Consider the following 14,117-nt stretch of genomic DNA (forward strand, 5'->3'; position numbering starts at 1 on the left):
TGGGACAGCATTTGGGTAGGGTGAGATTCAGATAGCTTTTTTCACAGTAAATAGCACCTCACTCCACAAGAAATCCCATCGATTGAATTAACTAAACTGACTTCAGTGGGACTGCTTGTGTATGAAACATGAGTAAGGGTACCACAATCTGGCCCTTAATGATTTATATTATGAAACAGATTTTTTTCTTAAAAAAACCCACCAGACCTTTATTTCACCTTTAACATTCTCTATGAGTTTTAGTTTTAGGGGACTCAATGCACAAGGGGACTGATAGTAGTGAACCCTTTTTAATGGCAGCAGGAAATCTAATTCCCTCATTGTTCCATCTATGGTCTAATAGATCCTTAGAAACAAAAGAACACAAAACCAGAAAACAAATTAGTTGTTTTTAAAAGAGTTTTTTCAGTCCCTTTAATATTTTATTTTATATCCTTAAGCCCCTCGTTGACTCCTGCGGTCGATTTACTGTAATTGCTTCTTGCAAAGATGAATCATTGGCAAAGCTGATCGGAACTAGTGCTAATCATTGCTTATTTAAATGGACAACTCAAATAACCTGTAAATGATTAGGGGCCTCAGCCAGCAAAGACTTGCATCTCACTAGTGCAATCAATGGGACAATCACACAGTAATGGAGTAGTCAATGTGAGTAACGGGTGGCAGGATACAGTATCAAATTTATATGTGACAAAGTAATTTTCACTTACCCTTTTCAAACAGTATTTGCTATCTTTCCCATAAAAGTGCTGAAGACATTTCATGTTTTGCTTGTCTACAATCTTGTTGAAGAATTCATTGATCGTTCGGACAGAGACTGCACAGACAGCAGATCTGTTTGTTGGTTCTGAAGAGTCTGGCTTGCTTTGTGCAAACACACCATACAGAATGTCATCGTTCACGCTAAGCCCCATTTCATGGGCCAGAACTGCACCTGGCTTACTGACATACGCAGCCTGCAGAACATTAAATATCTCATTTCGAATTGACCTCTTTCTCCGCTTTTCAGTGAAAATGCACTCAAGAGGCATCTCCATGTAAGAGCGCAACTCGGAATCAAAAGAGCAGAAACGGATGATTCTTGTGTGAAAAGCCTGGGAGTCAAGAGATTCACGCTGGACTGTTAGGAAGTAGACAAAGCGGTCATTTTCAAAGGCATGGACGTACTTAATGGGATAAGAGTCCCTGAACTGTGGGAGAATGTCCATATAAGAATGATCTGTGAGAAACTCAAAACCATCCAGGGTTTCTTTTAACCTTCTAACCGACACTGAATGTAGTGCATGTTGTGGTTGAAATGAAGACTTGACAGTATTCCCAACAAAAAAGTTTACAAATCTGTCCTTTTCGGTCACCAAAACTTTGGTTCCTAAAGTGCTTACAACACAGTCAGGGCAGCTGTCTGACTCACCATCCCTCTGCTTTGAGTACATGCAGTGCACTTCACTTTCTATGTCTGCAGGGTTGTCGGGGTGAATGATGTGACGTTGACATACACCTCGAGTTACACTACCACAGCTGATGAGCTGATCATCATAGTACGTTTCTAGGAGCAGAGCCATGTTGACATTATCCTTCCAAACACTATTGGATAAATTGTCTCTCTCTTTGCAATCTTCACATGGTGCACAATCAGGATTCTCCAGCACGGGTCCAGTCTTGTACACAGAAATGTTCTGGAGATTTTCATTTAAGACATAGATCTTGTTGACTGCTCCGATATAGATATGATGCTTATATAAAACTATATTCTGTATTGGCGTTTCTGTGATAAAATGAGGAAGATGATAATTGATGCTCACATTCATCTCTGACTTTATAGCTGCTTCTTTACATTGTCCACTGGTCCTTTGCACCAAAGAAAACAGGAATACAATAATCCCAGAAGTAAACGCAGCAACAGTCTTCATTGTTATAGATTTAACCTGTCAAAATATATTTAAATAAATAGTGTTTATATTTCATATGGTAAAGCTTCAGTTTATCTATTATCAAAGATCTGCTTCTATGCTGTATGTATATTAGCCATTCTAATCCGGCTTGAGAAAAACTTGCAGTTTTGTCGTATCCTGTTCTAAACTGTTGCCATTACGTCTAATGGGTACCTATCTCAAAGCTCCCAGCACACTTCCCAGTAGCAATGGATTTTGAAAGACCACTGGTGCATTGTGGGGAGCTGATAATATCAGCTATTTTAATTCCACATTGATGCTAAAACAGTTTAGACTGAAATGGCTTAGATCAACCCAGTCCTTAAATACTCTGAAAGCAATTCTCATCAGAGCAGCTCTTGAAACACATATAAAGTGGCTGGAGAACTTTGTGTGGAAGAGAGGTGTTCTGCAACATCTAGGGGTTGGAGTGATTTTTAGTACAGCTGGTCAAAAAAAAATCACAAAAAATGTTGACGTTTGCATTTAACTGGACTCATTTTGTTCTTTGCTCAGTGTTTCACAACATGTTTATCAACATCATTATTGAAAAGGTTAATTAAATTTTTCACTACCAGAAAACCATTCTGTTTTCCCCTGCAAATTCCATAAAAGGCAAAAAATGTTTTGTCTGAAAAGAATTCAACCAGTTCTAGTTCTTGGAATGGTCATTTTCTCTCAAGTAGACAAGACATTATAATATATCCTTAAAACACTTTATGTATTTTGTGGTTCTAGACATGTGCAAGTTTAATTTTAGGCCCTGTACCACAGCAGTAAGTCACTTGGGAGAACCTTCAGAAGATACAGGCAAAGCACTGTGTTGTAAACAAAGAGAGATCAAATGAATTAGAGCCATGAAGTGATGAAATCAACAAACGTAGCACATTTCTTTCTTACTTATTTTCCCCATTTATTTGATGTGGCTTTAAAAATCAAAAGCCTATGACTGGTGTGATATTTAAAACTCTCTCATTTGACCAAGTACATGAATTGTGGTTGCTGTGTATTTTGGTCAAGAGTCTACATTATACCATAAATCATACCAGACATTGTTCTCTTAATATCTTGCCACAATTGCTAAGCTCAATTTGGCTTCCTTATGGGGAAAACAATTATACTTTCTAAAAGAAATATAATTACATGCTGTTTAGAAGATTTTATGGAAAAAATTGCTTATAATTTGGCTATAGTTAAACAATTGTTTCTGATAGACAAATGCTCACAATAAATACATACTTGAAAATACAAAATATAATAAACAGGAGTTCTGTACTGATTTTTTTTTAAAAGCAAAATGTTGGCTAAAATGACAGAATTTTACAAGTCATCAAAAATTTTATATAACAAATATATAATTTTTATATTTTCATTAGATTGGTTTAAACAACACAAATAATTCTGCTGTATTCTTCCTTTATTTCAATGTATATCGCATTCTTTCTGTGGCTTACATCATTAGTCTATACACTTAGTGTTTGCAAACAAGAGAATTGTCCCCTGTCCAAAAACCTCTCTGTCTGTCCAGAATCATGATCAAGAATGGAGAAAAAAATCAAAGATTATCAGCAACAGTCTCTGAAAAACTGCTAGGAAAGACAATCCACTCGTGGTAGTGAGTAATGAGAGTATTATTTTTTAAGCAACTGGCATTTTCTGCTATTAATTAGCAATACAGTGGCAGAATATTGAGAAGAAAAAGAATTTGATTTGGGGGGAAAAAGAGCAGGGATATTACCATTATAAAATAGTGATAATTTGATTTAATATTTAGCTGTAGTATCTACAGAGTGCTGGCTCCTGGCAGAACATATAGGCAGACACGTTCCTTGCCCTAACGAGATCAAGTTCTAATATTGAACATGAGACAAGAATTGAGAGCTGATAACAATAGGTTGAGAAATTGAAGGGTGGATAGATGAAAGTTACAAAAATAAAGTCAAAAGGTTACTTGATTGCTATACACTCGTCTTGTTCCAATGTATTAGACAATACACACAAAACCTTCTCCCTACTCTGTCCCCTAAAATCCCCCTACAGAATGCAGTTCCCTTACCCAAACCACCCTCCTGGTCCCTCAGATATCTGAGAGGTGCAGGGAACTCCTGCAGAGGTTGTTCTGGGTGTTCAAGACCAAAAGAGCAAAATACCAGCTTTTAATGACACTAGGACCCAGAAACTGTAAAGACATGGACTATTCTTTCCCCATGCCACACTGGTGTTCAGGTCTCAGAGGTAAAGGGAAAGCCCCAGCTGGGTCACTGTCGCCACTTCCCCCTAGGTGTGGCAGCACTAGCTGCTACTAGCAATTATGTAGCTCCTGGCAGGAACTGGTCCTACCCTGGAAAAAGTTTTGCCCAGCTCCCCAGGTGCCTTGTGGTCTTGAAGAGCCGCTAATCACAGGTGCTAACTAATCTCCTTGCTGGAGTTCAAGTCCCAGGCTTGACCCTGCAGTCTGGAGCAGACAAATTCCCACTGAAGTTGATTTACAGCATCAGATCCAAGGTGCAGAGCTAAATAGCTCCCTTAATTCAGTGCAGTGCAACAGGGGGCACTAATAATATGTACCACTCTCAATTCCATGAGCAAGGAAGGAAAATATGAACAACACATGAGAACCAAACTTCATCTAGGCTTTGCAGTCTGAGAACCTCCCATCATGTTTACACCTTGTCTTCCTTTGTATTTGCGATATGTGCCAAGAAGTCTCAGATGCCGACTCCTGCTGAGTTCCATCTATACAACCCCCAAGGTCAATACATGTATACAGTTGCAAAAGGAGATGGCTCCCCACAAACCCATACACTATGGATTTCCTGCTTCACAGTGTCTAAGAGTGGGAAGCAGAAGCAAACTGCTGTAGGCTCAACCTTGGTGAGATAGGAATGATGCTGATAGGCAGGGGGCAGGGTTCAGAATGCACTAACTCTTGGAGGTGTATATGTGGCATTTCAACCTTGGGGTTATATCATCTCCATTGCTGCTTTTGGATCTCAAGGAGACACTGATGGCACACAATGCCTCTTTTCTCCTAATGTTTGGCCTGGAGACTGTCACTATTCCTCTTTTGCAGACTTCAGCACAGGGAGCCATCTTGTTATAACCTCAAGGCTGCAAAATGCTTTACTTGGTGATACCCTTGAAAAGTATTCAAAAGCATCAGCTAGTAAAAAATGCAGCAGCTCATCTCTTGAGAAGTGTGAGCACCCCAGTTCAACAAAGCACTTAAACATGTGCTTAACTTTAATTTGATTTCAATGGGACTTTAGCACATGCTTAGGTGCTTTGCTGAATCAGTGCCAGAATACCCAGGCTATGGACTTGCTACATTTTCTCTTCTTGCTGCAGGTCAAGGTATTAGTTAATACCCAGGGCCGGCTCTAGGCACCAGGAGGTGGCACTCCGGCTCCTTTTTTATTTTGTTTGTTTGGGGCGCAATAAGCCAGAAGCCGGCCCTGAGCGGAGGTGAGCTGCGGCGGTGGGGGGCACAGGGAGGGTCGCAGGAAGTAACCCTGGGGGGGGGGCAGAGGAACTGCTCCCCCCAGCTCACCTCCGCCTCCTCCCCCGAGTGCGCTGCTGCTCCGTTTCTCCCCCCTCCCTGCCAGGCAAGCCTAAGAGGGAGGGAGGGGTAGGAGGGGAAATGCGGTGCTTCTGGGGGAGGAGGCGGGGCCGGGGATTTGGGGAAGGGGTTGGAATGGGGTGGAGAAGGGGCAGAGTTGGGGCGGGGCCGGGAGGGGCACGGGAAAATTTTTTTGCTTGGGGCTGCAAAAAACTTGGAGCTGGCCCTGTTAATACCTTCCTGTTGCTAAGGGAAAAAAACTAATCTGTTAGTTTCTATGTTGTGTTTTAGTGACCTCCCTTTGATCAGTTTATCCCCATCTGTGTCATCTGTCTAGATGAGTCTTTTAAGTTATTTTGACCTGTGGTGCTTCCTATTAAGCTAATTCTGTGGATGGATTCTGTCTTTTGTGAGTGGATATTTTCAAAGGTCCTGTCACAATGCCCCCATTTTTCCATCCCTCAGCAGACACTAGCTCATATTACCCATGAGAAATTGGGTTTTGGTCAGCCCGTGGTGCTGGCAGTGTAAGTGCTGTGGTTGATGCTTCCCATACATATTTGGTACTTGGAGTTTGTGTGCTAGTGACTAACATCCATCACTGGGAACTTGATCGCTTTTTTCCATTGACAAGCCTCATTCACGGTGTGTCATCATTTGTAAGAATACAAGTGCAATACCTTTTCTTGATGGTCATGAGGATGTTGCATTTATTGCAGTGATATTCCAGACCAGCGCTAGTTGCTAGGTAATGTCAAGTTTGCAACATGTGAGGAAGCCAAATGCCATAGCTGTGCTTGGTCTTATGGCATTAATGTTAAAATTTTGTCTTCCTTTTTAGTTTGATCACAATGCACTTCAAGAAACCTCAGAGAGAATGATACTGTTTAACCTACAAATCCTGGCTTTTGTATGTTATTTGGCACATCTCAATTTTCCTTGCTTTATTACCTGACAAGAAATGATAGGGGCCTGTTTGTGTCATATACAAACATAGTAATGCCCAGAAGTTGGGACTGGATGACAAGGGATTGATCTCTGAAAAATTGCCCTGTTCTGTTCATTCCCTCTGAAGCAACTGTCCCGGCCACTGTCGAGATACTGGGCTAGATGGACCATTGGTCTGACCCAATATGGCCATTCTTATGTTGTTAATGGCAAGTTTACACTAGAAAACACATTCTTAAAATAGGTCCTTTTCAGTGGGATATAGCAGAGCTGTGGTAATTCACACTTCACTAATCTGCAAACCCTATAATTAGCACACAAAAATGATGGCTTCTTCCCATTTTTAGCTAAGATTTAATAGAGCACTAGTTATTAATTATGAGATTGTAGATCTTATTAGTTGTGTCTCACATTACTAAGACACCATGATTTCTACAAAATACAGTGCAGAGCAGTTAATAGAGAGCATGGTGAAGTACTGTCATAACTAATCAAATCAAAACTGCACTTGGCAAATAAACTAGAGACATAGAGTCATAGAATTTACAGCCACCAGATCATTCAGTCCAACTCCCTGCACATCGAAGGCCTTCAACACCACCCAGCACCTGCACACCAACCTGAACCACCAAAATTGGACCAATTTTGTTGTCCAGAACAACAAACCCACAGGAGATTAGATGATTATGTAGCACAGGCAGAGAATAGAGGAGACCCAGGTGCAATAGTGTGCAAGGCCTCTGCAATGGCAGAGAAATGATTAAGTGAGATATACCCTGGCAAGTGACAAAGAATGTTTTGTGCTGCAGGATTCTTGCTTTTTATATTGTTTACTCACTTGGGGAAAGCACACTGTAACTCGTTAACCAGCAGAATGTTAAACATGACTTAGCTCTTAGTGGGCTCATCTTCGCTAACTTCAGTACCTTGAGTTAATTGATTGCCAATTAATTTGAGGTACAAAAATACAGTGAGGACATGCCTGGTGTGGATAATCACAGACAGTCATATTAAGAAATGTGTTAGGTGGTTGTGGTAAGCTGCTTTCTAACATGACACATTTTTTCAACTTAGACTTACTCTGAGGGCAAATACAGCCTGTCCACCCCAACGGCGGGGAATCAGTTAGCAATGGAACTGGTTCTGTGGTAAAGTGGGAGCCGGGTAGGGCAGGTTTGTGTGTGCGCAAGCTCCATACATGGCAGAATAAACCGGATGATGGCTCAAAGGTGAGATGGACGGAGGTAAGGCCAAGGCCGGAGGATGGGCATGCTAAATGAATCATTGTGTGTGTCTCTCTCTCTATCTCAGGGGGAGTACCTTAGAGAAGTGCAGGTTTACTTCAGTCATTAGGCTGAAACAGCCTCCCTGGAATGGCTGTGGAACTTCTCCATGAACGTGGGGAAGGAGGAGGATGCTTTCCCCTTTCCCACTGCACAGCTCCCAGCCCAAACTACTTGAATAAAACATTATGGCCTGATCCAACTCTCCGTTGACTTTAATGGGAGATAGTTTTGGACTTCACTCCTTACTTGCCAATTTTCAAAATGAAAGTTTTCAACATGTCTGAGTAATTAGTGCAAATTAGTGAGATCCCACTCTTGTCAAATAAATCTTTATTCATTTATGAAGCAAGTTTAGACTCAAGTAAAGGCAATAACGTTAAGATGTATTCTGCCACTGCTGTCTATACTGAGACTGGCATGGCATTCACTTCAGTTTCAGATTTTGGGAACTATTTGCTTGTGATTTTTTTCATAAATAACTGATCAGCAGCAACCAAAACTGGGGTCAAGGTATCTGTAAATGTGTCTACTTTTGAGCCAGTAGAAAACCATTAACTAGTTTCTCCCTGCTCGTAGGAAGAGTTCCATTGCAAAAATTTGGGAAGGTTTCGTTTGCTGAACCTTGGCTCAACTATTGCTTATATAATTGTTGTGCAAGTGTCCAGAACATTTGATAAGCACATTTTTAATATACATTGATATAAAAGTATAGGAAAACAATCAGTGTCTTGATTTATGTTAAAAATGAAATGCTAATCTGAACAATACGTGCAATGACTTTCCAAGAGATGAATTCATTAGCGTGTTGGGCTGATCTGAAAGATCTTTACTGTATTCATTCTAACATGAAAATCTAGTACAGTAGAAATCAGACAAATTTATAAACTCAGTACATAAAATATATTGATATGCACAGTCCATTAAAAGGTCCAATATATTTTTGTAATTTACAGTGGTTTACAGTAAAAAGAGTGTTCATTGTTTTTCCAGGTTTATTTTTAACACACACTAGAACACAAGACAATCAATTTATCCTTTGCTAGGGAGAAAGATATATTATTTTACTTGTTTAATATTAATTTACTGTAAGTATATTGCAATGGAATACAAATTCTGGCATTTCTTTTGAAACCTCCTGTAGTGCTTAACATCCTAAGGACAAGGCAGGTTTTGAGTCAGTGGCACGATTTTTGTTTTAATTGCTTCTGCTAGTGACAGACTACAATGGCAGTACCAGTGCTCTCATAATGACAGAGCTGACTGGTACATTCCAAATGATCAGATTGATAGTGTTACATTGTTCAAAAAGGGCTAATTTGGAATTCAGCGTTTCTTGAGATTCACTGGAACTACTCGTGTGAGGAAGTGCTACTCAGTGTAGGGGTTGCAGAGCCAAACCCATAATGAGAAACGATCAGAAAGATGCTGAAAGTATTGAAAGAATAATTGAAAAACAACACACAAGAATGGATAGTCCATATTGTTAATCTGTGATACTGCTAACATTTTCAGATGGACTGGGACTTGACAATACAGTAGTGTTTTCCACATCCGGAGGTACAAGGACATGGCTTTTCTTTTTAAAGGCGTTATTAGTTGACGACAGCAGGAAAATAGAAAATAGACTTTGAACAGCATTCATTTGGAATATACTAGTCACTATTTGCTGAGGTTCATTATTGTAGAATTATAGAACTGGAAGGGACCTCAAGAGGTCATCTAGTCCAGTCCCCTGCACTCGTGACTAGTATTATCTAGACCAGTGTTTCCCAAACTTGGGACACCGCTTGTATAGGGAAAACTCCTGGAGGGCCGGGCTGGTTTGTTTACCTGCTGCGTCCACAGGGCCGGCTGATCGCAGCTCCCACTGGCTGCGGTTTGCTGCTCTAGGCCAATGGGAGCTGCTGGAAGCAGCGCGGGCAGAGGGACGTACTGGCCGCTGCTTCCAGCAGCTCCCATTGGCCTGGAGCAGTGAACCACTGCCAGTGGGAGCCGCGATTGGCCGGACCTGCGGATGCAGCAGGTAAACAAACCAGCCTGGCCCACCAGGGGCTTTCCCTACACAAGCAGCGTCCCAAGTTTGGGAAACATTGATCTAGACCATTCCTGACAAGTGTTTGTCTAACCTGCTCTTTAAAATCTCCAATGATGGAGACTCCACAACCTCCCTAGGCAATTTATTCCAGTGTTTAACCACCCTGACAGTTAGGAACTTTTTCCTAATGTCCAACCTAAACCTCCCTTGCTGCAATTTAAGCCAATTGCTTCTTGTCCTATCCTCAGAGGTTAAGAAAAAACAGTTCTTCTCCCTCCTCCTTGTAACAACCTTTTACGTACTTGAAAACTGTTATGTCTTCTCTTCTCTAGACTAAACCACCCCAATTTTTTCAATCTTCCCTCACAGGTCATTTTCTAGACCTTTAATCATTTTTGTTGCTCTTTAGACTCTCTCCAATTTCTCCACATCCTTCCTGAAATGTGGCGCCCAGAACTGGACACAATACTCCAGATGAGACCTAATCAGCATGGAGTAGAGTGGAAGAATTACTTCTCGTGTCTTGCTTACAACACTCCTGCTAAAACATCCCAGAATGATATTTGCTTTTTTTGCAACAGCGTTACACTGTTGGCCCTTATTCAGCTTCTGGTCCATTATGACCCCCAGATTCCTTTCCACAGTACTCCTTCCTAGACAGTCATTTCCCATTTTGTATGTGCGCAACTGATTGTTCCTTCCTAAGTGGAGTACTTTGCATTTGTCCTTACTGAATTTCATCCTATTTACTTCAGACCATTTCTCCAGTTTGTCCAAATCATTTTGAACTATGAGAAAAACTGTGGTGCTCTTGTAGCTCTTCACTACCAGGAGCATTGAAATTAATCCAGTTCTATCACAGGCTCAAGACCTGTCTCTGTAGCAAATTATTCAGTGAGACCACACACATAGGTCAGTGTCATTCAATTGAAGGGTTGCAAATTGGGCCCTACATCCTGAAAACTGTAATAGGAGCTTTAAGCGGGGGGGCGGGGGTGGGGGACTTGAGGTCATGCTTAGTATTAGATCCGTTATTGTTCAGAATACAGAGCAAGGATGGTCTTGTGGTTAAGGCCCAGGAAGGGGGTGTCAAGAGATCTGGGTTCCCAATTCCTCCACAGACTTATTGCATGAACTTAGGCATGTCACTTCACCTCTGTGTGTTTCTTTTCCCTGTGTCTATAAAATAAAGATGACACACTTTTATTTAACCTTGGGGAGTGCCCAGGAAGTTGTCTGGGCAACCACGCAGGCTTCTGGCTTGCTGTGGTTCTAGACCTTGCCTTCCCTCCTCGTCTCCAGTCTCTGACCCTGACTCTCGTTTACCCACTTCAGTCTGGTAACTACTCCTAATCTCCAGTCTTCAACCCTGGCTTGACTCTGACCCTGACTCTTGCCTACTGATCCCAGCTCTAGCAATTATTCTGATTACTGCTCATTGACTAGCACTCGTGGCCATCCTTGACTCTGACACTAGCCTAGCAGTGACCACTAGGCCAGATTGCCTATGCCCCAACCCCTTACAGTAGGTTGTACAAGCCCCATCACTGGAGGTTTTTAAGAACAGGTTAGACCAGGGGTCAGCAACCTTTCAGAAGTGATGTGCCGAGTCTTCATTTATTCACTCTAATTTAAGGTTTCATGTGCCAGTAATACATTTTAACATTTTTAGAAGGTCTCTTTCTATAAGTCTATAATATATAACTAAACTATTGTTGTATGTAAAGTAAATAAGGCTTTTAAAATGTTTAAGAAGCTTCATTTAAAATTAAATTAAAATGCAAAGGCCCCTGGACTGGTGGCCAGGACCCGGGCAGTGAGAGTGCCACTGAAAATCAGCTCGCGTGCCGCCTTCGGCACCCGTGCCATAGGTTGCCTACCCCTGGGTTAGACAAACACCTGTCAGAGATGGTCTATATATACTTAATCCTTCCTCTGTAGGGAGTGGGGATGGACTAGAAGACCTCTTAAAGTCCCTATATTTCTATGATTCTAAAGATACATTGTTTGTAAAGCATTTTGAGATTCATGAATAGAAGGCATTAGGGATAAAAATATGCGACTATGTAGTGTCTTCTATAAATGAGCCCTGCATATTCCAGAACACTAAATTTCATCATAGGTAAACACTTCTTTTCCTATATCTGATCAAGGCACACAACCTCAAGTAAAGATGCGTGTCCTTTAACAGCACTTTTGGTATAAGTAAAAAAAGTCACCCGGCTAGGGAAACACAGTTTTCTGATACTTCAATGTTCCTGACAAATTCTGTCCTTTTGAAGATCTGCTTGCATAAGTGCAAACATGTTGTGGTGGTCTGCACAGAACAGGGACAGCCTAACTTTGTTGGTATGCAATCCTTGCTTTCCTGAAGATCCAAGTAGGCAAGCCTGGCTGTAAGCAGAGTTTTATTTCCACCTATTTGACTATCCTGATGTATTACTTCTCCATTTGTGTTCTTGCCATATGCCTAGTTCTTGCATTGAACTAAAGCAGGTTTTGTACACCTTTCCATACTTGTAGTAAAGCTAACAGTTTTACATACTGGGATAATAAAGAGAAAGGAATTGGTCATTAAATGAAAGGGAAAAAGGCAAATAATAAGTAACCCAGGGAAAGTACAGAGATGGTCAAAATGTTACAATAGCAATTATGAATGATCCTGGTGCAGGGCATTTCCTGGGGTTTAGTCATCAGTTAATGATTTTAACGGTACCAGAGCCAATAACGCTTCCTAGCCAGTTATTAATTTCTAAAAAATGTCCTGCACATCAATGTTTATTGCTCACAGATAGAATATTATCTGAACATGTAGCCAGCATAAAGGATAAAATCTATGAACATAACAACATATATTAAGTTGCTACTTGTCTACTTGCCTGTTTGATGCCATCTAATTATAATAATATCTGAGCCCCGAAGTCCTCTAAGATGCAGCACAAATGCTCAGAATAGCCAAGTGGTTTAATCATTTTCTCTGAGGCTTTGTCTACAATACAGAGAAAAGTTGATCTAAGCTACGCAATTTGAGTTACATGAATAGCATAACTCAAGTCGACGTAGATTAGATCTACTTATTGCGGGGTCCACACCATGCGATGTTGGACACGCTCTCCCGTCGACTCCCCCTTCTCTTCTCAATCTAGTGGAGTACAGGAGTCAATGGGACCGTGATTTGCAGTCAGTTTAGCGGGTCTAAGACCCGCTAAATCAACCACCAAAAAAAAAAATAATTGGAGATATACCAATCTCCTAGAACTGGAAGGGACCTTGAAAGGTCATCTAGTCCAGCCCCTGCCTTCACTAGCAGGACCAATTTTTGCCCCAGATCCCTAAGTGGCCTCCTCAAGGATTGAACTCACAACCCTGGGTTTAGCAGGTCAATGCTCAAACCACTGAGCTATCCCTCCCCCGCCAATGTATTGACCGCCATGCATCTATCCCCCATTTAGTGTAGACAAGCCCTGAGAGTCTATAGTAGTGTTGGTCAATTGCTATTTTTGCCCTAAGGGTTGTCTATGGTCTGTGTCCTCACTCATCTTATTCAATATGTCTATGAGGAGAGTTAGTGAGGAGAACCAGGGCAGGTCTACACTATAGGGTAAAGTCGACCTAAGTTACGCAACTCCAGCTATGTGAATAACATAGCTGGAGTTGACGTACTTTAGGTCAACTTATTGTGGTGTTTACACCAGGCTGGGTCGATAGGAGAAACTCTCCCATCTACTTACCTTATGCTTTCTATTCCGGTGGAGTACCAGAGTTGATGGGAGAGGGGTCTTCACTAGACCCACTAAATCAACCCCTGGTGAATTGATCACCGCAGCATCAATCCATGCTAAGTGGCGACAAGCCCACAGAGTCAGGTATTTTCAATAGGCTGCTGCCACCCTCCTTTATATAATATCTCATCTACCCCAGACACGATGATTGACTGCGCTCACTGTCTAGGTCAGTGCTTCTCAAAGGTGGGCCGCCGCTTGTTCGGGGAAAACCCCTGGCGGTCTGGCCGGTTTGTTTACCTGCCGCGTCCGAAGGTTCGGCCAATCGCGGCTCCCACTGGCCGCAGTTCACCGCTCCAGGCCAATGGGGGCTGCGGGAAGGGCGGCCAGCACATCCCTCGGCCTGCGCCACTTCCCGCAGCCCCCATTGACCTCCATTGGAAAACCGCGGCCAGTGGGAGCTGCGATCGGCCAAACCTGCGGACATGGCAGATAAACAAACCGGCTCAGACCACCAGGGGCTTTGAGAAGCACTGGTCTAGATGAGATTGGTGCATAGATAAGTCTGAGCTGATTAATCAGGTTGAGCCTTAAAGACTAAGGTGATAATGATGGGCTGGGGGAAGCAACCTGAGG

The 14,117-nt window shown here is 41.9% G+C and overlaps 1 protein-coding gene across 2 annotated transcripts in view; it reads right to left on the minus strand.

Moving 5' to 3' along the window:
- Window positions 1–14,117, minus strand: part of MET (MET proto-oncogene, receptor tyrosine kinase) — a 125,544-nt gene that overhangs the window by 93,111 nt on the left and 18,316 nt on the right. For both annotated transcript variants that reach the window (XM_045031575.1, XM_045031582.1), the window contains exon 2: window positions 711–1,925. In XM_045031575.1, the coding sequence (XP_044887510.1) occupies window positions 711–1,910 (1,200 nt within the window). In that variant the 5' untranslated portion in view covers window positions 1,911–1,925. The remainder of the gene's footprint in view (window positions 1–710; window positions 1,926–14,117) is intronic.

Source organism: Mauremys mutica, chromosome 1 (genome assembly GCF_020497125.1).
Source record: "Mauremys mutica isolate MM-2020 ecotype Southern chromosome 1, ASM2049712v1, whole genome shotgun sequence".
NCBI lineage: Eukaryota > Metazoa > Chordata > Testudines > Geoemydidae > Mauremys > Mauremys mutica.